The sequence below is a fragment of the Elgaria multicarinata genome, chromosome 9 (assembly GCF_023053635.1).
Source record: "Elgaria multicarinata webbii isolate HBS135686 ecotype San Diego chromosome 9, rElgMul1.1.pri, whole genome shotgun sequence".
Taxonomy (NCBI): Eukaryota; Metazoa; Chordata; class Lepidosauria; order Squamata; family Anguidae; genus Elgaria; species Elgaria multicarinata.
In genome coordinates, this window is record NC_086179.1 from 72072403 (window position 1) to 72094348 (window position 21946).

The window sequence follows — 21946 nt, forward strand, 5'->3', positions numbered from 1 at the left end:
GCCCATGTCTTACATTATCTTTATTTCTTTTTTTCAAATTATATCCTGCCACAGGAATTTTGCAGCAGTTGCTTGAGCCATGGAAGATTTATTTTAAGGTTTTAAAAAATCTGAAGGTTTTTTGTTTGTTTTTAAATAACATCAGGGTCATAGCACCCTCTTCCCATTTTCCCTTCTGTAGACTTTCTAAAGCGTGTATATATGGCTTGGAGGAAATCCAAAACCTAATCCATACCACTATTCTGGGTGGTCTTTCAGATGCTGCCATCTGATTTTGGCAGACCTCCTGCTTTGTCCTTCTGTAGGGGCCCTTAGAATACCTGGTATGTGATGAGTAGTGACTTGTAACTTTCATCTAGGTGGTGACTAGCACTTTCCATCATAATTTATAATGAAAAGCTTCCGAGTTGATTGCTGTAAACTATATTGTCATGGCATGAAATGAATCATTAACTGCATTTTGTTTGAAAATGTGTATTGATTAATAAACTGTTATGATAGAAATCCTGTTGAAGTAAAAATAGAAGGAGTTGTTTCTTTCCTTCATTGTGTCAAAAATCCATAATAATAAAATTTATTATGGTAAACAATACACCTGGTACAGGAGGACTTTATTTTTTTTAATCTGATGTCAATTGCTCAAATAATAGAGTTTAAAAAAACACAGCCAAAAAGGCATTCCCAAACACCCAAGAAACAATTATATTTCAAAAGTTTAATTGTAAAAGGCTGTGGGCGCAAAGTTTTGCATCTTTAGGCCGAAAAAAAGTTCTACAACTCCCAACATTCCCCAGCCAGCCATGCATGGGATTGTGCCCTGTAGATATATTAGAATTTATTAATGTTCTAATATTACTTGATGATATATAAAGAGAGATTTATAGATTAAAATACACACAAGTAAAATAAGTACAAATTTGTATAGCTGTAGAAAATATTTGTCAATTAAGAATTATATATGTTTACAGAATAATTTGCCATAACTATATAAAATGGAGAAAAGTACCATCAGCATAATAATAATAATAATAATAATAATAATAATAATATTTATTTATTCATTTCTTACCCGCCTCTCCCTCTGGAACGAGGTGGGGAGCAACATTAAATACAAATACCATAAAATACATGAAACTGAATAAAACATATAAAACTAATACAATATTAAAATAACAGATATCTTTAAATATCTTAAAATTCGACTGCGTAGGCCTGCCGGAAGAGATCGGCCTTTGTAGCCTTCCTAAATTTGAAAAGTCTATTAAGTTGACTAATCTCTCCCAGCAGGCCATTCCACAGTGTGAGAGTGGCAGAAGAGAAGGTCCTCTGGGTAACAGTTGTCAGCCTAGTTTTGGCTGACTGTACTAAATTCTTCCCAGAGGACATAAGTATGTGGAGCGGAATGTACAGGAGAAGGCGATCCCACAGGTAACCTGGACCCAACCCATGTAGGGCTTTAAAGGTAATAGCCAACAGTTTATGCTTCACCCAGAAACTAATTGGCAGCCAGTGAAGTCATTTTAGAGTTGGTGTAATATGGTCACCCAGTGACCAACCTGGCTGCCATATTTTGAACTAGTTGAAGTTTCCAGACTAGGCACAAAAGTAGCCCTAGGTAAAGTGCATTGCAGAAGTTGAGCCTCAAAGTTACCAGCACATGCACTACCATCTTCAGGTCTTCTAACTCTAGGAGGGGGCGCAGCTGGCGTATCCTGGCCGTCACATCTATCTGGGCTGTCATTTGGAGCAACAGATCCAGAAGCGCCCCCAAGCTGCGAATGCTGTCTTTCAAGGGGAGTGTAACCCCATCCAGAACTGGTTAACACACCTCCAAACCCAGGTTGGGGCCCTTGACAGGAAGCACCTCTGTCTTGTCTGGATTCAGCTTCAGTTTGTTTTTCCTCATCCAGCCCATTACTGCCTCCAAGCATTCATTCAGAGGAGACACACTATCCTTAGCTGACACTGTTGTCAAAGGCATAGAGAAATATATTTGGGTGTCATCAGCATACTGATAGCACCCCAGCCCATGTCTCCAGATGATCTCTCCCAGCAGTTTCATGTAGATGTTAAACAGCATTGGGGATAGGCTTGTGGTGCACCTTTACTATGTCTAAAAATTTGGGGTCTAAACAAAAGAATGAAAGTAAAAACAAAAATTATTTTTCTGTTTAAAATCTATTATATATGGTTATTGGCTACCTTTGCCTGCCAAAGTAAGCCATCAAACCTGTCTCAATAAACCAGCCCAATCATTCCCTCCTTTGCATGAACAGTAAAAAAAAAAAAGCCCAGAAAGTTTGAATTACACATACCTGCATTTTATGTCTGAACTGGGAACTATGTTTAATTGTTTTCAGTCAGCCAGGATTTATAAGCCAACTACCTGGTATCTAATCTTGGCTTGTTTGGAAGCAATTAACTGTAGTCCTCAGTTCTAACTTAATAGGAAGCTATGTTTAATTGCAATTTCCTAGTTAATTTACCCCCTGTACATCCACATATCACACCCCCTGGAGCCTCCATTGTGGTGCTCGTGGTGCCTGCCAGACTCCCTGCCACTCCTAATGTTTGTTTTATTTATTTAATTATGTTTTTTTTACTGATGAGCTTACACTGCAAAGTGAATTTCTGGCCTCCCCGCCCCCCCCAGCTCCATCTTTATTTGGATTCAAAAGAGTTGTTTTTTCTTCTGCGTTCTACTTTGGTTCTTGGACAAATTACTAGTCTCACCAGTGTGTATTCTGGGAAATGAATGTTTTATGACCAGCTGTGCCCATCGTGGTAGCCATTTTATGAATGAGCAAGTCATTCCAAGGCAGCCATTTTGTGAGAGCACCCATTTATTTATTTATTTATTTATTTATTGCATTTCTATACCGCCCAATAGCCGAAGCTGTCTGGGCGGTTTACAAAATTAAGACAATTCAAAGTATAAAACAACAGTATAAAACCATAATATAAAATACATTATAAAAGCACAACCAAGATAAAAACAGCAGCCATGCAAAAATACAAATTTAAAACAGGAAAGTTAAAATTAATTTATAGACTGTTAAAATACTGGGAGAATAAAAAGGTCTTCACCTGGTGTCTAAAAGAATATAATGTAGGTGCCAAGCGAACCTTCTTAGGGAGCTCATTCCACATCTGGGGTGCCACAGAAGAGAAGGCCCTCCTCCTGGTAGCCACCAGCCTCACTTCCTTTGGCAGGGGCTTGTGGAGAAGGACCCCTGAGGATGATCTTAGGGTCCAGGCAGGTACATATGGGAGGAGGCGTTCCTTCAGATAGCCTGGCCCCAAGCCGTTTAGGGCTTTAAATGTTAATCCTAGCACTTTGAATCGGGCCCAGACCTGGACTGGCAGCCAATGAAGCTGGAAGAGGACTGGCGTGATATGGTCTCATCGGCCAGTTCCTGTTTTGTACCAGTTGAAGTTTCCGGACCATTTTCAAAGGCAGCCCCACGTATAATGCATTGCAGTAATCCAAACGAGAGGTTATCAGAGCGTGGATAACTGTAGCTAGGCTATCTCCGTCCAGATAAGGGCGCAGTTGGTATATCAGCCTAAGCTGATAAAAGGTGCTCTTTGCCACTGAGTTCACCTGTGCCTCAAGTGACAGCTCTGGATCCAAGAGCACCCCCAAACTATGAACCCGATCCTTTAGGGGGAGTGCAACCCCATCCAGAACAGGGTGAACATCACCTAGCCAGACAGGTGAACCACCTACCTCTGTCTTGTCTGGATTGAGTCTCAGTTTATTGGCCCTCATCCAGTCCATTACCGTGCTCAGGCACTGATTCAGAACAGCCACTGCCTCACCTGGGTTTGATGAAAAGGAGAGGCAGAGCTGGGTGTCATCCGCATATTGATGGCACCTCAACCCACATCTCCAGATATCCTCTCCCAGTGGTTTCATGTAAATTTTAAACAGCATAGGGGATAAAATAGAGCCCTATGGAACCCCATGGCCTAAATGCCATGGCACAGAGCAATAATCCCCCAGCACCACCTTCTGGAATCGGCCATCCAAGTAGGAGCGGAACCACTGCAACACAGTGCCTCCAACTCTCAGCCCAGACAACATAACCAGAAGGATACCATGGTCGATGGTATTGAAAGCAGCTGAGAGGTCCAAGAGAATCAGCAGGGTTGCACTTCCCCATGACACTCTCAAAATTCCAAACGTGCCCACCAACCCAAAAAGAAACGGGAACCATGCTCATATGAAGGGAGAAGTAAAGCAGGAGCAATTGAGCTGTGTACATAAGTGCACTGCTGGCCCGCATTGTGGTTTGTTATGCCAGGATTGTTGACCTACCAAGACATCTTAAATGGAACACAATTGCCAGTTCTCCATGTGTGCTCTGATGAGGACAGAGACTTGACAGGCTGCCTGTTGATTTCAGTGGGAACAGCAAGTTCTGTGCATGAAAAAGAATAAGAACTTAAATATTTTGCTTTCATTGAAAAGCATGAGATGTTGGTCTGTGCTCTTACAAAATAGCAGTCAGGCTGTGATTCCTCAGGACCTAGTTCACTGCAAAATTAATCAGATGTAAGTAACCTACTAAGAATTCAGGAATGTTGGCAAAACAGTACTAATTTTCAGTAACAGTTACTGAGAATTCCATTTCTATAGTTGTGGAATAACTAGTCTGAAAAAAACCTTAGTTCAGAAACCACATTTTTAGGAATTCACTTACATTCACCCAGCCTTATAAAAGTGAATTAAGGGCTCCTGGAATATAATAAAATAAGAGTTCTTTTACTGTAGCAAAATGGAATGTTGTTAAGTCTCTTGGGAAATTGTGTTTGATAATAAAGAAGCATTTATGAAACTGACATACTATTTCCATGACATGCATATTTGGAAATGCTCTTACCCTGATCTAGTTTTATTTGTGGGAATTTAGCTGTGACTAGTTGCATCAGAATGCGGATGCATGTCCAAATGCAGTTTTGATACACAAAACACACAATCAGAAGGACATTTGGTGCAGTATTTTAGTTACTCCTGACGTCCATAGTCTTGAAGGTGGTGTTTCATGCACAAAATGTCTCCTCTGGATCAGAGCATCTGTATTTCTATCTTTGGGTGAGGGGGCTTTATATATTTTGCATTGTTTCATATGTGGTTATTAATATATTTTTTAACTTTTTGTTCATAAGCTAAGGTTAATTGTCAAATTTATATGTACAAAGAATTGCTTTCACAATGTTTAGTATTCTCTTTCTTAGTACCCACATCTCCCCTTTCAAATAAATTCAGGCTGACTGAATAGGGATTTGATGACTCATGTTGATATTTGGATGCCATAAAGGAAATACTCCGACCTTTTCTTCAGATTTTTCTCCAGGTTGATTTCTGTAATAAATAGTGCATAATGGATTTGAATAATTTATTACCTTAAAAAAAAAACTAATGCCATATCTGTCAAGTTCCTGGTAGCCAGACAAATTATGGGAAAAGGCTGAAAAATGAACCACACAAAACTGTTTCATGTAGAATGCTATGGAATTCACACCTTTACTTTAAGTGCAAGTAATCTGTGCTTTGGGATTTGTAGTATAAACAGGTTCAACCATAGATGTTAGACAATATCATGTTTGTCTGGAATGTTGGTAACGTTAAGACTTAGATGATTGATGGCCTTATATTAGGAACAGTTGAAATGGTGCATGGAGAGAATAGCTCTGAGCAGAATGTTATGTGTGTTGGCTGTGATTTTTCCCCCGATTCTTCTTTTTCCCCAAGAAAATCTCTTGGAATTTGTTATATGTTGTAAAACAGATGTATGTGTAGGAGCCAAAGACTATGGCTCAGTTCAGATATCATGCCAAATCATGGTTAAACACCCAGAGAACATTAGTTATTGAGTGGTTTAGAAATGTAATAAATAAATCAAATAAATAATAGTAGTGGTTTTGTGTCAAGTCTGAATTGACAAACCATGGTTTACAAGTCAGCCAGAAAACCAGAATGAAAAACTATGGCTCGAAGTGGATTCACAACCCAAATGTCATGCTAGCTATGGTTTCTCTTAATTGACAAACCACAGTTATAGCTATTGGTCTGACATCAAAGCCTGCTGCACCCTTGGAGTGAATTCATGAAGTAGGTGCTGAAAAGATAGAAATCTGGCAATCAGTTCTAAATCATTCTCTGGCTGTTGCCCATGCTGATGTTCTAAAATAGGGGTAGCACAAACAGCATGATATTTGATTGACTCTGTACTGCAAAGCATTTGCAAGTAAGCCTGGGAGGGTGAGTCCTGGTCTGTAGCTAGTTGTCCAAGTTAGTGTGCTGAGCTTGAAGTGATGGAGGCCTAACATGGTAGAATGGATTTAAATGTAGAGGCAGGAGATATAACTATAACAACCCACAGTTGTTTTCTTTCTTCATTCTGGCTAGGTGGAGGGCCAGGCAACAATATTATTTTAGATAGGAAGTTGGGTTGTAGCCTTTAAACATTTATATAGTTCATCATCATGTTTAACTTAATAGCAGGACAAACAATCTTGTGTTAACTGATTGAAACTGTCAATCCAATTCAGTTGACCAGTTAGCCCATGTACATGGGGTCATCCTCTCATTTTGTTCTCTCATTTTATAGATATCTGGTCTGACTGGCTGCATTTTGGATAAATGATCAAACTTGGTGAGCTACCATGTTATGAAAACAAGCAGTCATTGCATGATACTGAGATAATCACACGATTAAAATAAGTGAACATCATTGCACTTGCAGAAAGAAAATATATTTTAGTGATAGATCATTTCATTGTAAATATGTACCTTTCTCCATCACCATCCTCCTCTTATTTCATGGTTCATATCAGTTTTCCTGTCTGTACCAACCCTCCATCAACTAGGGCACATCAGACATGAATGGAGAAATATGATACCAAAGAATGTGAACTTAAGTGAACTCCAAAACTCCAGTCTATCCTCATCAGGGCATTTCTTAAAAGCGCATATCTTCTTTTCAATAAATTTATCCCACCTGAGAAGAAAAATGCCATCAATTATTTTGGTTCCAGCAAGTGTAAAAAGCTAATTACAGCTCTTTTTGAAGCCTAGATATGCAGTTCCTCCTGGCTCTCTAAAGGCGTTTTTCTTCCTTCTGATACTTAGAACGATGACAGTTTCCTGCCTCCAGACTTGCTGGTGGGCACGTAGCACTGATAACAGTTCGTTTTATGTTCAGGTCTATATAGGACTGTCTGATTATTGGACTTGCTTAGTAAAAACATGTAATTATGTCCTTGCATCTTAAACTGGCCCAATCAAAAAGAAGAAGAAAGAAAACGTGCTGTCTTTGGAAAACAATTGCCTCATCCTATGATCTCTTTTAAAGTCACATTTTTTCCTCAGTGGAACTGGTTCACTTAGCATGCAGCCCCAGCATCCTTTATTCCTAACGTTGAAAAAGGAGATTGTACAAGATATTTGTGATGCAGCTATTGTGCCATCTAAAATAGTTTGTATGCAAAATACTGTTTTGCCTTCCTTACTAGCTGAGCTTTATTTCTGTCTTGTATTAGGGAGGGGACACCTGTATCCTACTTTAAGACGTTGGTCTCTTTACAATGTATATCACATGATTCCTGAACGTTTTCATTCTATAACTTAAACGTTGCCATCCCTGTAGGGGAGACTCTTGGAAATAACTTGAAGAATTTTCTTTTTATCAAAGGGAATTAACTTAAACTGAAATGTAAATGAGTAACAGCAGCCCCTGCAGGGTGTGAATGGGGGCAGGAAGGGAACAGGTTTCTCAGGAAAGAGTGCTTTGCAATTCAATTAATCCCAACAGATGTACTGGGCAAGTGAGGGGCCTTGATAGTTTTGGAGGGAAGAAGAAAGAATGCACACAGCTTGAGATTGGTGCTGAAAAGGACTGCATAGCTAATAAGGTGCTGTGTCAATGGCTCTTTATAGTTCACATTTCTGTGAGATCTCTGAGAGAATCCTTGGACTTGCACTATTGTGGGACTCCAGATTTAAATATGGGGTGAGAGGAAAGATTGGTTTAGGGCATCAAGGCAAAGGCTTCAGTGTTGGATTCTGTAGAAGGCTTCCTTTGGACCAATATGGAAACACTTTCAAGCATTTCATCTTAAACATATGGCGTGCCGCCTTGTGACATCTGAAGATTAATGGAAACTGTAAATGTGGCAATTATACTACACATGCCTATTGCTAAGAGAGGACTGTTTGTACAGCAAGATTCCAAAACCTGCTGCAAGTTTAATGGGTCATCACTTGAAAGCAGAAGTGTTCACTAATTCAAACAGTCGTTTTTCACATAACCCCAGATGCAGGTGTAACTCATTATTATTATTATTATTATTATTATTATTATTATTATTATTTATTTATTTATTTATATAGCACCATCAATGTACATGGTGCTGTACAGAGTAAAACAGTAAATAGCAAGACCCTGCCGCATAGGCTTACATTCTAATAAAATCATAATAAAACAATAAGGAGGGGAAGAGAATGCACCAAACAGGCACAGGGTAGGGTAAAACTAACAGTATAAAGTCAGAGCAAAATCAAATTTTAAAAGCTTTAGGAAAAAGAAAGGTTTTTAGCTGAGCTTTAAAAGCTGTGATTGAACTTGTAGTTCTCAAATGTTCTGGAAGAGCGTTCCAGGCGTAAGGCGCAGCAGAAGAAAATGGACGAAGCTGAGCAAGGGAAGTAGAGACCTTTGGGCAGGTGAGAAACATGGCATCAAAGGAGCGAAGAGCACGAGCGGGGCAATAGTGTGAGATGAGAAAGGAGAGATAGGAAGGAGCTAGACAGTGAAAAGCTTTGTAGGTCAACAGGAGAAGTTTATATTGGATTCTGAAGTGAATTGGAAGCCAATGAAGAGATTTAAGAAGTGGAGTAACATGGTCAGAGCGGCGAGCCAAGAAGATGATCTTAGCAGCAGAGTGGTGAACAGAAACCAACAGATTGATGTGAGAAGAAGGAAGGCCAGTGAGAAGAAGGTTGCAGTAGTCCAACCGAGAAATAACCAATGCATGAACAAGAGTCTTGGCAGAAGAGACAGACAAAAATGATTGAATCCTGGCAATATTATACAGGAAAAAAGACAGGATTTAGCTACTGCCTCAATATGAGGAATAAAGGAGAGCGAGGAATCAAATATAAAGTGGCTAGAGCACTGGTCTCTCATATGGGAAATTCAGATTCTTGTTCACAAGGAGGCCTTGGACCAACTCACAACCTTTTGTGGTACTCACAGCGCCCTTCTTGAAATAGGAAAGATAATAGAAATGGGGGCAAGTGCACACATCCCTATCACACCTTGAGTGTGAATTAGAATGTGAGGGCCTGTACTTCCCCCAGCACCAGCACCACCACCTAGGTTTGAAGGGCACATTCATGCTCTCTTTTTTCTTTTTAGGTTTGTAATTTCAACAGGGTTGGAAATGAGACTGGAAGTGAAACGGTGGCTAGCAAAAGTCTGTGTGGTGCTGTGGCTGACAGTTCAAACTGTGAGCTAAGATGTCTCTGGTTTCAATCTCACATAACCAGATGAATATCTCTTATTTGCAATAAAGGGATAATACTATTGCCCTACTTCATACTTAATTATGTAATCTTTACAACAGACATGCATGGTGTGGCTCTTTAGAATGTGCAAATGGGGTGTATGTATAGTAGTGGTGGTGACTACTATACCTCCATGTATCCCTAAAGTGGTTCAGGTTCAGGTGCCATCTGCACATGATATGACAGCTGTGCACCTCAGGAGCTTTTCTTCCTAAGGTGCTCGGTTTCCTCTTTCTGTGGGCTTTTCAAAGGAGTTGTTAAACACACTTTTTCTGCTTAGTGTAGCTCGTTACTTCTTTTCTTCTTTTTTGGTGCCGTTTTTAGATTGTTGTTGCATCTCTAATTTTAATATATTTTTATGTACTTCACACCTTGGAAGCACAGCCAACAAATGTTTCCGGTAATCAAATAAATAATGAGATGGGACCGTTGGCAAAGTTGCTCAGTTGTCTGTAAGAGCAGGGACAGTCTTTGTGCAGGAGCAGAAGGAGTTTGCTCCATGCAGCTGGGCTGTAGTCATATCTGGAATCTCTGCCTGCTTTGCTGGGTACCATCCCTAAATCAGAGCCTTTATAGCTTTTATTCTCCAGCAGCTTCGCTTAAGATCTCAAGGGAAGCTATGTGCACTACCACTTACCCTCATTTATGTATTTGGTCATAAAAATGCAGCAACTGCTGCCAAGAAGAAGCAGAATTAGTGGGCCGTTAGAAATATCAATATGGTCTCTGGGCACAGGCACATGATTTTCCCTCTCTTGCCTGAAACTTTTCTGCAGATTGGATATTGACTTTTTTGGGGTCTCATTAGCCAGAGGAATGGATGAGTCAAGCAGTTATTGCCTACACACCACCAAACGGTTTACTTTCTTGCCAACTTAGACTTCTGTTCTGGCACAGACAACCAGGTCCTCTTCCTCCTCTTCTCTATCCACCCTCTTTCCAGCGCCATGCTTTGGTTTTGGCACGCCATGCTGTTGACATCCAGCCCTACGGCAGTTCCTGCTCTGTTGGGTTATGTTTTCTAGTTTTAAATGGTTGTTTTTGGAGGCCTGGCATTTGTCTTTGCCGCTCTGGAGCTCTTAGGTCTGGCTTGAGCTTCCTTTGAGCTTTCCAAATCCTTTCCACATCATGTCAGCTGTTGATGCTTGTGTGATTAATGGTTGGGGTGAGACTGCTGGATTGCGTTGTCTCTTCCTGATTTCCCCCCCTTAGAATAATAGTTCCCACTTTGCAAGCCTTATTGTAATTTGCTTCTTTTCCCCAGGGGGTGGGATGTCTGTACTTAGGAAGCCAATGAAGTTACTTAACCATTCAAAAAAGAAAAAAGAAGAGTGTGCTTTTTAATACATTCTAGGGCTAAAGCTGCTAGAAAAAAATATTTATTATTTATTTTACATCAAAAGCCCCAAAATGGGGAAAACGTATCTGGGATACTATATATATATATGGACGGCATCCTTTGTATTATGAAAAGTGGTTACAGATCTAGATAGAGACCTTTGTGTAGGTTGGCATAAAATGTATATAGAGACGTCTGCAGCATTACATAATCAGTTTTGTTCTGTTTGAAACATTGGAGAAATCCTGAAAGCTAATATTAATTCCTTAAAAATAAAACAGCCATCAGAGAGCTAGTTCCAATATAATATTTCTTGAAGATCTGTCAAAATTAATGCTTGTTGAGCAGTGCATATGCGAATCATTATCCTGGAGTCAAACGTGTATGTGGGTTTTCCAGGAAAGGTCTTTGAGGAGGTGACTAGATTCCAGCCAGCACTTCTGTTCATGGATCTTGCCTGAAAAAAATAGAGTTCCGTTTCCAACATTATTAATTCAAAAGACAGTTCTGTGGCATATTCCAGAGTGTTGTAAAACGCTGCTCAGGATTTCCTAAATCCTACTGCAAGTAAATCTCTCTAACTTATTCTAATTTGGTTACTTCAAATTAATGGAAATAGGACTCCCAACCCCTCAGCGCTTGGTTTCTTCTGTTTTTAATACAGGCACAGCTGCCTGTGCACCATCTGCCAGACTTGCATGAATATTGAATTAGTGTTCTCTAATAGCTGATGGAATACTGGTTTCTTGTAAAGGTGCATGTACCCCACTGTACACTGTTGCTTATGAGTTCATTAATCGGGCTTATTGATTGTATATTATAGCTTAGGGGGGAATACAGCTGGGTCTCAAGTAATTATTGATGTGGAAAGACATTGGGACAGCAGAAGCAGGGTTCAAAACAGTAAAAGAACTGGAGAGACGGGGGATATGGTCTGCAAAATATCTGGGTTGCTAATCTGTGTATTTTTTTATTACATTAATGATAATCAATATTTTCTTCAATCTACAAGGCTTGGTGTCGTACACTGCTTCAGTGCTTCTTGGTAGCAGAGGATATGGTTTTAAATTTTTGAAAGTTTCATAAAGAAGACGTACTGTAAAATTGAAACAATAGTGCTGGTCTAAAATAGGGTGACCATATGAAAAGGAGGACAGCACTCCTGTAGCTTTAATTATTGTGATAAAGAAGGAATTTCACCAGGTGTTGCGTTCATACAAATGAGACCTGCTGAAATTCCCTTTCATCTGCAACAATAGGAGGCCTGTCCTATTTTTCATATGGCCACACTATCTAAATAATGTGTGAAGCTCTAAAGCAGGCGAGGGCAATTTGTGTTTTAGCCTACAACTGCCATCAGCCAGCGCAGCTATTGATGAGGAATCATGAGAGTTATAGACCAAAACATTGGAAACGTCACAAGTGGCTGAGAGAATAGCAGGTGTGGAGATGTGCTACAGGGAGGGCAAGACATGGAAAGCTCCCCTCACCCATATAGGTCTTCTGTATTTTAATACATATCTGCAACCATCATTTTCTAGTTAGGCCCTAATTCTTAGAAGAAAAGGTTGAAAGAACTTACATTTTTACACCACATTCATTTTATTTCTGTTAGGAATTAATGAAATAGCTGTGAAAGCATTAGCCTTTCATGAGGGAATTCCTCAAAGCTTTTCCTAAAAAGAAATGGTGTTAACAGATGCATTTTAGTCTTCCAAGAGCATAGATGTTTTCAAACGTTCTACTTTAACACCTGAAGAGCTAATATTTTCTCAAGCTGCAGTAAGTAACTAGATTAACTGAATCCAGTTTTATTGCAGAATTCATTGTGTTCTTTCTCTTTATTAGACAGTGTTTCCCACTTTCTTGTCCTTCAGTGATTACCCAAATAGTAAGCTGAGCCTCCTAAGAGAGATGCACACAGACGTGAGCTCTTCACCTTGTGTCCTGAAGGAATCAGGAAGCAAAGTGGCAACAATGACTACAACAGTTGCTGCTAATGTCAGAACTATAGTTTATAAGGACACAATCCTGTGGACTGCGGCTTTACTGCTCCGAAGCCTCCAAACTTCTGAATTCCTATGCCCTGCCAGGCTGAAGCCAGCAGAAGAGGAGATTTTTGCCTTCCCATTCTTCAATCTTTGAGGTTTTTGCTAGATGGGTTTCTCAGCCACCTAGTGGGGCCATTTTGGAGGGTGAGAGAAGGAAGCTGCTCAGGATAAATGGTATCCTGTCTTCTCCAGTCTCCTCCTCCCCTTCCCATCCAGCAGAACTCCCCTTTTCCCCCTCTCCAGGAGAGCTGCAAAAGGATAGGGGTGGATCTTCGACTCCTGACTTCCAAGGTCAGATTACTGTCTCAGTTCTCAGGAGGGGTTTTCTGAGCCATCCTGTGGCCCCTAGGATGCTTGTTCAGGGACTATAGGAAAGCTTTCTAAGAAACATAGAGCTGCTGCCAAAACTGGCAGCCCTGTGTCAGTTTTTTACTTTATTTAATGTTTTCCCAAACTCCTACACATAATAGGCTGACTCTAGTGGGGAAATGCACAATTTAATGACATTAGAACTTAGAAAAAGTTTTGCTACATAGTAGCGAGGCAGAACTGCCTTTTTCTATGACAGCCCTATGTTTTTCATTTCAGTGTTACTAATGTTGACAGCTCCTTCTGTAAACAAAAGGTTCCTATTCCAAATGCAGCAATTCCAAAGTGTATCAAATAGGCCTAGGTTTATTCAACAGATACTGTATTTATTCTAGTATATGGATGTTAATAACATGGATATAAAGATAAAATATGTAAAAACACATAAAGAAATTGCAAAAAATTATCCTGGAAAAAGACTGTATAGTGTTTTTTTTTTAATTTTAGCTTTTCATTACAATTAGCTTTCTCGAAGTTTCCACAATGCTCCTAAAAACTTGACATCTATGGTATTGAGAGAAACTTGCTCTTTACATTCTCAAACATGATTATGCTTTAAGCTCCCATGAATAATGCATTTGCATTAGAAGGACAGGTTATAAATCTGTAAATAAATAAATTAATGGGCATTCTATTATTTGGAGATGCTTAAAAAAGCTTTGCACTGAGAAAATAACCTCTTCTTCCTGCCTGTTTTCTTATCTGGTTCTGGATTGCTTCCTTCTGGTCCTTGTTTGCTTGAGCTGAGGCTCGGTTCCAAGGGAATAATCTCAACTGGTAAGGAAAAACTGAAAGCAAGACCAAGTTGATGAACAGTGGTCACCTTTTCAGCCGCATATTTCGGAATGCCTAATCATGTGTTGGGTCACACCTTGAATAAATTACCCTAGCTTCCAGTTGAAACCTTCCATACTTTCAATGTTGGGAGAGCCTTTGCTTTCAATCTCTCTTTAAAAAAGAAAGGAAAAAGAAAGACATCTCTAAAAGATATGTATTTAATTTAGCTGTATGTAATACATGTTCTATCTTTACCTCCCAGGTATTGCACAGAAATGGCTGTATGGATTTGGACACTGAGCATTCTGAGCTACTCTTGTGTTACCTGTGCATTGAGGCCTAAGAAATGGGATTCGTACCTGAGTAGGACAGAACTGAGCCACATGGTGGTGAACTATGATACGGAGACAGTCTATTTAGGTGCAGTAAATGCCCTGCATCAACTTGAAAAGAACTTGAAACTCCGTCAGCTAACGGATGAAGTATCAACTGGGCCACATTTGGATAACAAAAAGTGCACTCCTCCCATTGATGAGAGCCAATGTACTGATGCAAAAATGACTGACAATTACAATAAAATACTCTTGCTGGACACCCATGAGAAAAGAATTGTTGTTTGTGGGAGCTTGTTCAGGGGGATATGTTCCATAAGAGAGCTTGAGAACATTTCAAACAGAACTTACTATGAGAATGGCAGTGGAGAGAAATCATTTGTTGCAAGTAACGATGAGAATATAACCACGGTGGGCCTCATCACATCTTTGTCAAAAGGTCGAATGATGTTTGTGGGAAAGGGAAATGGGCACAATGACAACGGGATAATAATCAGCACTCGACAGCTTTTTAATAAGGATGGGAGAGAAATTTTTGAACTATATGCAGATGCTACTGCTATTAAATCAACATATCCTTCCGCAAGCTTCCAACACTTTCTATACGTCTTTGAACACGAGAAATTTGTATATTTTATTTTTAATCAGAATGAGAGGAATTTTGCTGTGAATCGGACACTAATTGGTCGACTCTGCAAGGAAGATGAAGCTTATCATTCCTACTTTGAAATGGACTTGGAATGTAAAGATGATAGCGGCCCTTACAACCAAAGTAATGCAGTCTATGTCGCTGTACCTGGGCAGAAACCAAAAGATAACGTAACATCATCAGGACAAGAACAGGACAAAATGATTGTTGGACTTTTCAGACGGATGGAAAAAGACTCCTTAGAATGTGCCATGTGTGTGTTTTCCTTGCAGGAGATCAATAAAAAAATTGAGGAAAACAGGGAGAAATGCTACAAAAAGGAAGGTGTATTTTACAAACCTTTTAGAACAGAAGGTCCTCCATGTGCTGTTCCATCTCCAGAGGTAATATGAAAACTATTTTGCAACATTCTACAGAAAGGTTGACCAGTCACCTTAATGTTTTGTAGACTCATTTCAGTCTGGCTGAGATTTAAAATACTTCCAATATTAGGATTTTGCCTGATCCCCTGAACAGGCCTTTTATTAAAAAAAAATGATGAGAGTTTGGAAGGACAGACTTGGCTTTCTCTCTTTAAAAGTCATTTGCTATCAGTCTTCTTTCTAATCTTTTTGAAAATCCTAAATTTGAAAGAGTTTTTCTAATTCCTAGAGAGAATAATATGGGTAGAGTAATGTTAAGTTGTCAGCGTAATTATGACAAGCTTATAGTAACTTTTACAGCCAGTTACCTTGCATCTGAAATAACGGCAAATGTATTACTTTTTTTAAAGTATGAATAAAATATTGCCAAATACCTAATTGCTTGCATTCTTGAATCCTCCCAATATTCAACTAGTGGGTAGACACCGTGATGTTAGAAGATAATAATTCATGGTTATTCTTTTACACTTTCATGTGTTTTGCAATTGCAAACTGAAGTAAATTTATGTTGGAATGTAAAAGAAGAAGTAACCCTAAAGTGTTTTAAACAGCAGTGAGATCTAAAGATCTTCAGGACTGCAAACACAAATCTGCCCTGCAAGCCATTCACAATAGTATTGATAAAAACTTTCCAATCCTCAATGCTAAGCTCTTGTTTTTATCTGGCTGTGCAAATTGAAAAGACTAGATCAAAGCTTCAGCTGTTTGACAGTTTGGTCCTTTCCCTAGTCAATACCCATTTTTATCTTTAAAAAAAAATATTTTGATAGCCTGTGTCATGATAATTGAAGTACCAACATGCATAAGGCAAATTATGAAAGAAATAAATTGATTTACTTCTCAATATGAGAAAAAAAAATGAGTCACTAGCTTTGGGGAGGCTAAAACAAGAGTGGATTCTGTAGCGCGCAATCCCCAGCCTTTGTCCAAGCAATCAGCGTGCCACTGATTTCAACCTCCTCAAGGCCTATCAGACCTCCACAAAGCCTCCATGCAAGACTGAGAGATATTCCTGTCACAGCGACCACAAGCAAGGGCATTCCCACAGAGACTCCCTTCCATCCAAACAACAGACATGAATGTGCTGCTAAGACGTATAAAGGAGCCTCTTGCATGGATAAACAACTCCTCAGAACATACAGCAAAACATACAGCTGAATTTAGCTGTCATCAATATACACAGTCTACAGAAACCGTGTACATCTGTGGGCGATTAGCCCTTTCTAGAAGTACAGTGTTTCAAACAGAGCTCAGCCAACAATTTGAATTACCATTAATTTCTGCCTTCAAATTTTCATTTTTGGTACAGAAGAATTGTTCAGCTAACACTTCTCAAATAACACATGCACACACACACACACACACACACACAGAGAGAGAGAGAGAGAGAGAGAGAGAGAGAACACAGTTTTGTGCCATTGTAATGCCCTTTCTGCTGCTCTGTTCAGCAGTTACTTCTTCCAATAAGATCACATGGGTCTGAAAACACAGTCACACAACTCTAGTACAGATCCTCAGATAAGACTTTTGAATACTCCTCTTGGTTTCCATACTCCAGAGGCACCCTGGCTGCTATCGCTGATGTGAACAGGTTTTTACAGAAAGGACTTCTGGGGCAACATTCGAGTAGGTTCTTAAGAGTGCCACAGTATGGACACAACCATCTTGGATGATAGTTTGCCCTATGTTTCTCTCGGATGTGTAGACCAATGTAATCCAAGATGGCGTTGCCTATAGTGTATGTTTATTAGGGGAAAACTTGAATGTCTCATACATGATCAAAGTTTTGTGGTGCCAAAATCGCTCAAAATTTAAAAATTGTGAATAGTTTCATCTTAATCCTAGTTTCAAAGTTTGCAGTTGAAATGTGCTGTTTCTGTTTCTTGCTTCATTTCTTAGAATTCAAGTAGAACCTTTCCATGTGGTTCTGAACATTTACCATATCCTTTGGGAAGCAAAGAAGGAATTTCTGCAGAACCACTATTTAAAAAGGAGGGTATAAATTTAACGGCAGTTACCTTTACAATGGAGAATGAGAACACAGTAGTATTTGTTGGAACATCAGATGGTAGAATCTTGAAGGTAACTTTAAATGTTTTAATATTAAAATTGTGTGTGGTGGAGATGGGGGTGTTTTTTAAATATAAATAGTTATGGTCGTCATGGTTCAGTTATAGACATAAGATTGTCCAAGATGTCACTTGACTTTTAATCAAAGAGCATTTCTTTGATTAATCTTGTAAGGGAATCTTGTAAGAAAATTCAATCTATTGTGATAATGTTTAAATGTATTGTGATAATGAAATAAAAATCAAAACATTAAGAGTAGCATAAAAATCATAACCACACCTAAACATTATAAAGTCACAATTTGCGAACAGTTGTAATTTCTCCTTCAGTCCCAAATCAATAGAAAGAAACTCAACCTTCAAAGATGACCTTCTCAAAGATGTTAATGTTATACATGTATGTTTCATTAAAATTCAAATGAATGTAAGTCCATTAGCTTGGGAAAAAACATTCCTGCTTCCAATTTATTTCAATTTGTATTTAGTATAATTAGGAGAGCTAAGGTCTTCACTTGTTCAAAGAATAAATAATTCTAACTCTTACCGCATATAAGAATTCACCCTCATGTTGAGACATCTATCTTCTCTCTTTTTCCACAAAAAAACCCCCTGACAAAACAACAAAAGTGCAGAGAAGACATAACTTTTTCCATCCCTAAACCATGATTTGGAAATTGAAAACTTTATGAGCCAGTACAGTAATTGTGGCCATGTTGTTTTCAGCCATCAACTCTGAGCCATGTTCTTGTCTTCCCTCACATTTCTGACAAACTGTTGTTCACAGTTATATCCAAAATGGACCAACTGTATTTTTGAAAACTATATTTGGCCTACAGACAAGAGTTGGAAACCCGTTTCAGATTATGTTTCCAATTTTTGGTTTGAAAGCAAAGAATTTGTGAAAACTATGGTTTGTTTATAAAAGGAAACTTTGACTTGTCATGAACAAGGAAGTCAGGAAGAGAATTGGAGTGTGTGAGAGGAGGAAGAGATCACATGAGCCCAAAACTCAGACCCTGTGGCTAAGTTGACTAAGGCCTTAGCTAGACCTACCTGAAACTCCGGGACGGAGGAGTGAAGATCTCGTGTTGTGATTAATGCAAGATCCCTCCTCCGTTTACACGTAAGGCGCAATGACCTCAGGAAGAGAGGTGTCGCACCCGCCATTTTAAAATTTTTCTTAAAGGACCAGCAGCGCACGAATGCTCGTGTGTTAAAAGTAAGGGTTTTTTTTAATTTAATTTGGTTTCCCTGCCCCCCCCAACCCTGATGGGTGCAGAGTGGGGTCAAGCCGTGGAAATGGGCCACACATTCCACGGTCTCGGACTCAGCTCGAGACCGTGAAAAAGTGGACCCAAAGGGGAGGCCTATATCCCACGGCAAGGGAGGGATGATCCCTCCCTGATCCCAGGATCCCCTGTGCGTCATGTGGATGCACAGAGATGTCCCGGGGTTTGCCCCGGGATATAGCTTGGTCTAGCTAAGGCCTAAGTGTCTTCTCAAAGCAAAACAACATAAAAGAACCCAGAAGGGTGATTTGCACATAGCAGTAACCTATGGCTTAACAATATGTGCACAAGCTTGAAAGAGCCTAACTGAAGCATTGGGCTCAAACACTCCTTCTCCCATTCCTTCCAACGCTCCTCAGGAAAGGAGTTCAGCCGAGTTTAGTTTCATTGTCCACAAAATTCTAGCTGTTTGTTACATATGAACCAGGAATCGTTGTTTAAAACAAACTCTGATCAATTTTTGAATAAGCCAAATACAAACCATGTGTTGTGAAGCTGGCTTGTTTAACTAAACAGAGTTCATTTCAAACCAGAATTTCTGGCTTGCATGTTACTGACAACTTAAGATTTGGAGAAAGTGAACTACATGGGAGAAGGAGAGGGGAGGGGGAGTGTGTGAGCCAGATATTACACTTGGCTTATTTCAAACTCATGTTGTACATATAGTGCTAAATCATGGTTTAGCATTATATGTGAACCATCTAAGAAAGTCTCCAGGCTGATACAAAGATCTTTTCAAGTTCTTTGATACCTGTAATCAAGTAAAAGACTCAGAAATTAGCTTGCAGATTAATGTTTTGATTTATCTTGTAATTTTGACATTTGGACTATATTTCTATCATGCGACATGAAAGAAAATTGGAAAGAGTGTTGGCCAAATATAAACAGATAATTTGGCTTGGAAATTATAAGATTTTGAATAGTCAATGACATTTGAAAGAAGAGGACTTCTTGTCATACATCAGAAATCATTTTTATTTCTTATCTCAAAAATTTCATAAGTCTGTATGAGATAGCTAAAATAACATAGTTGATCTGTATTTCAGGTGGCTTTGTCTAATCCTTCAAAGGAGTATGGTAGCATTCTTATTGAAAAAAACAAGCCTATCAAGAGGGATCTTGTCCTTGATGTTCACCATGAGAACTTGTATGTGATGACCTCACACAAGGTACAAAGTATTTGGTAATAGTAATGAAATGGTAAATATCATGTTAAATTTGAACTTAAGTTTCTTAAGGCAGGATAATTTAATAAGCTATCAATTTACTGCTCTGATGCTAAGTGAAAATTACAAAAATATAGTGGCATAGTCCCTTGAATATGGAGGTAGATTTTTGCCATTAAAAATCAGAAGTTAACCAGTCTGCATAGTTGATACCAGAACAGGATAGATCTTGCTATGTGAAAAGAGAAGAGAGATAGAAAAGTGGATTATTCTGGGGTGAAGATATGGCCATGATAGAGGCATCTCTATTTTCCATGGGGGGAAAACAACAGTTTTGCTAAATAAAATTAGCACATAGCTGCATTTTATTGAAAACAAAGGTAAAAAAAAGCTTCAAAAGAATATGAGGCATAGATCTTCCAGTGTAACATTTGGTTTGGCCTTAGTTCAAGTCCAGTATGCTAACCACTGGCTTGCATAGTCTCCAACCAATTATTGTGGTGATATGCATTCCACTTGATCACCTCTGGCAGGTGCCATTAGAACAGGGGTGGTGAACCTTTTTTGATCCAAGGGCCAGATTGCCTCCAAGTATGGACTGGGGCAGATGCCAGCAGTGGGTGGGCCATATCCAAAAGTGCTGTGATATTTAAGCAGATGTGGTCACTCTCCAACTTAATATTCTTCCCTTATGAAAATAAAATAAAACATCACCGCTTGCTTTGTGGCTCAGGTCCCCCTCCCCATTTCTCCTTCCCCCATCATGTAGAATCATCAACAGGAGCTTGTTTATGAAATAGGCATGATTAGTATAATCTAAACTGGAAAAGGTTTCTTAGAGAGATTCTTTAATCAGTAAATTTAAATATAATTTGTAGTAAGTTATGCATTCTGTAATGACTTGCTTCTGAGTGCTAGGATTATAAAATGAGTGCTTTTGTCATATGACTGAGAGCCATCTCTACGATATTAAATTGCTTGGAGAAAGATATTACAGGAACTTAACAGTGCCAATACTCACAAAATAGGACATTCCAATTCTAAACACATTCACTTGGAAATAAATCCTATTAAATTTCCAGGTAAGTGTGTTTAGGATTACAGACCACATCTGGTATAAACAGCTATATTTGTATTTCAGCATGATTTTTAATGCGGTATTTTAATATATTAAGTGGCATAAAAGCATAATAAATATATAAATCAATCAATAGCATGTTATGGATATACTTTTTTGGATACTTTCTTTGGTTTTAGATAATCCGACTAGTATGGGTAGAAATACAACTCCTTGGCAAATATGCAAACATGACATCATAGTAAATATTAAGTCTGTACTAGTACTGAGATGTAAAATGTGCCAATGTTCACAGTTTTATCTGTGAAAATGCCCAACCAGCAGTGTCTGTTATTATTTATTTATTTATTTATTTCTGAAATATATATCCCACCCTTCATCATAAAATGGTCCCAGGTGGGTCACAATAACCCATATATCAATATTAAACTAATAAAAATTCACAGCAGTATCAAACATTTCAAGTACACCTGTGCCAACAAACTAATTGCAATACGTAGGCCCAATCATCTAATCAAAAAAGAAGTCTTTTCACCTGATGCCAAAAGCTGACCAATACTGGTGCATAATTTTAAAGAAGTGTACTAGTTCCTCCTCTCCACAGTTTCTATATTTAATGTCTTGTATTAGAACCTTCTATGGGATTTGTCACATAAACCATGCATAACCTACACAAATGCAGAAGAAGCATGGCCCTTTCCATCAGCTGCAATGCACAGTAACTGTCCAAAGATCTGCATCATAAAGAGAATATTTGAGTCATAGATTAGGGTGCAACAATGCAGTAAATGAACCACATGAAATATGTGAGGCACGTAATTGTATCCCCTAATT

At 38.9% G+C, this 21946-nt stretch overlaps 1 protein-coding gene across 2 annotated transcripts in view; it reads left to right on the forward strand.

The window, feature by feature from the left end:
* Positions 1-21946, forward strand: part of PLXNB2 (plexin B2) — a 335450-nt gene that overhangs the window by 218963 nt on the left and 94541 nt on the right. For both annotated transcript variants that reach the window (XM_063134078.1, XM_063134077.1), the window contains 3 exons: positions 14370-15471; positions 17410-17592; positions 19915-20037. In XM_063134078.1, the coding sequence (XP_062990148.1) occupies positions 14383-15471; positions 17410-17592; positions 19915-20037 (1395 nt within the window). In that variant the 5' untranslated portion in view covers positions 14370-14382. The remainder of the gene's footprint in view (positions 1-14369; positions 15472-17409; positions 17593-19914; positions 20038-21946) is intronic.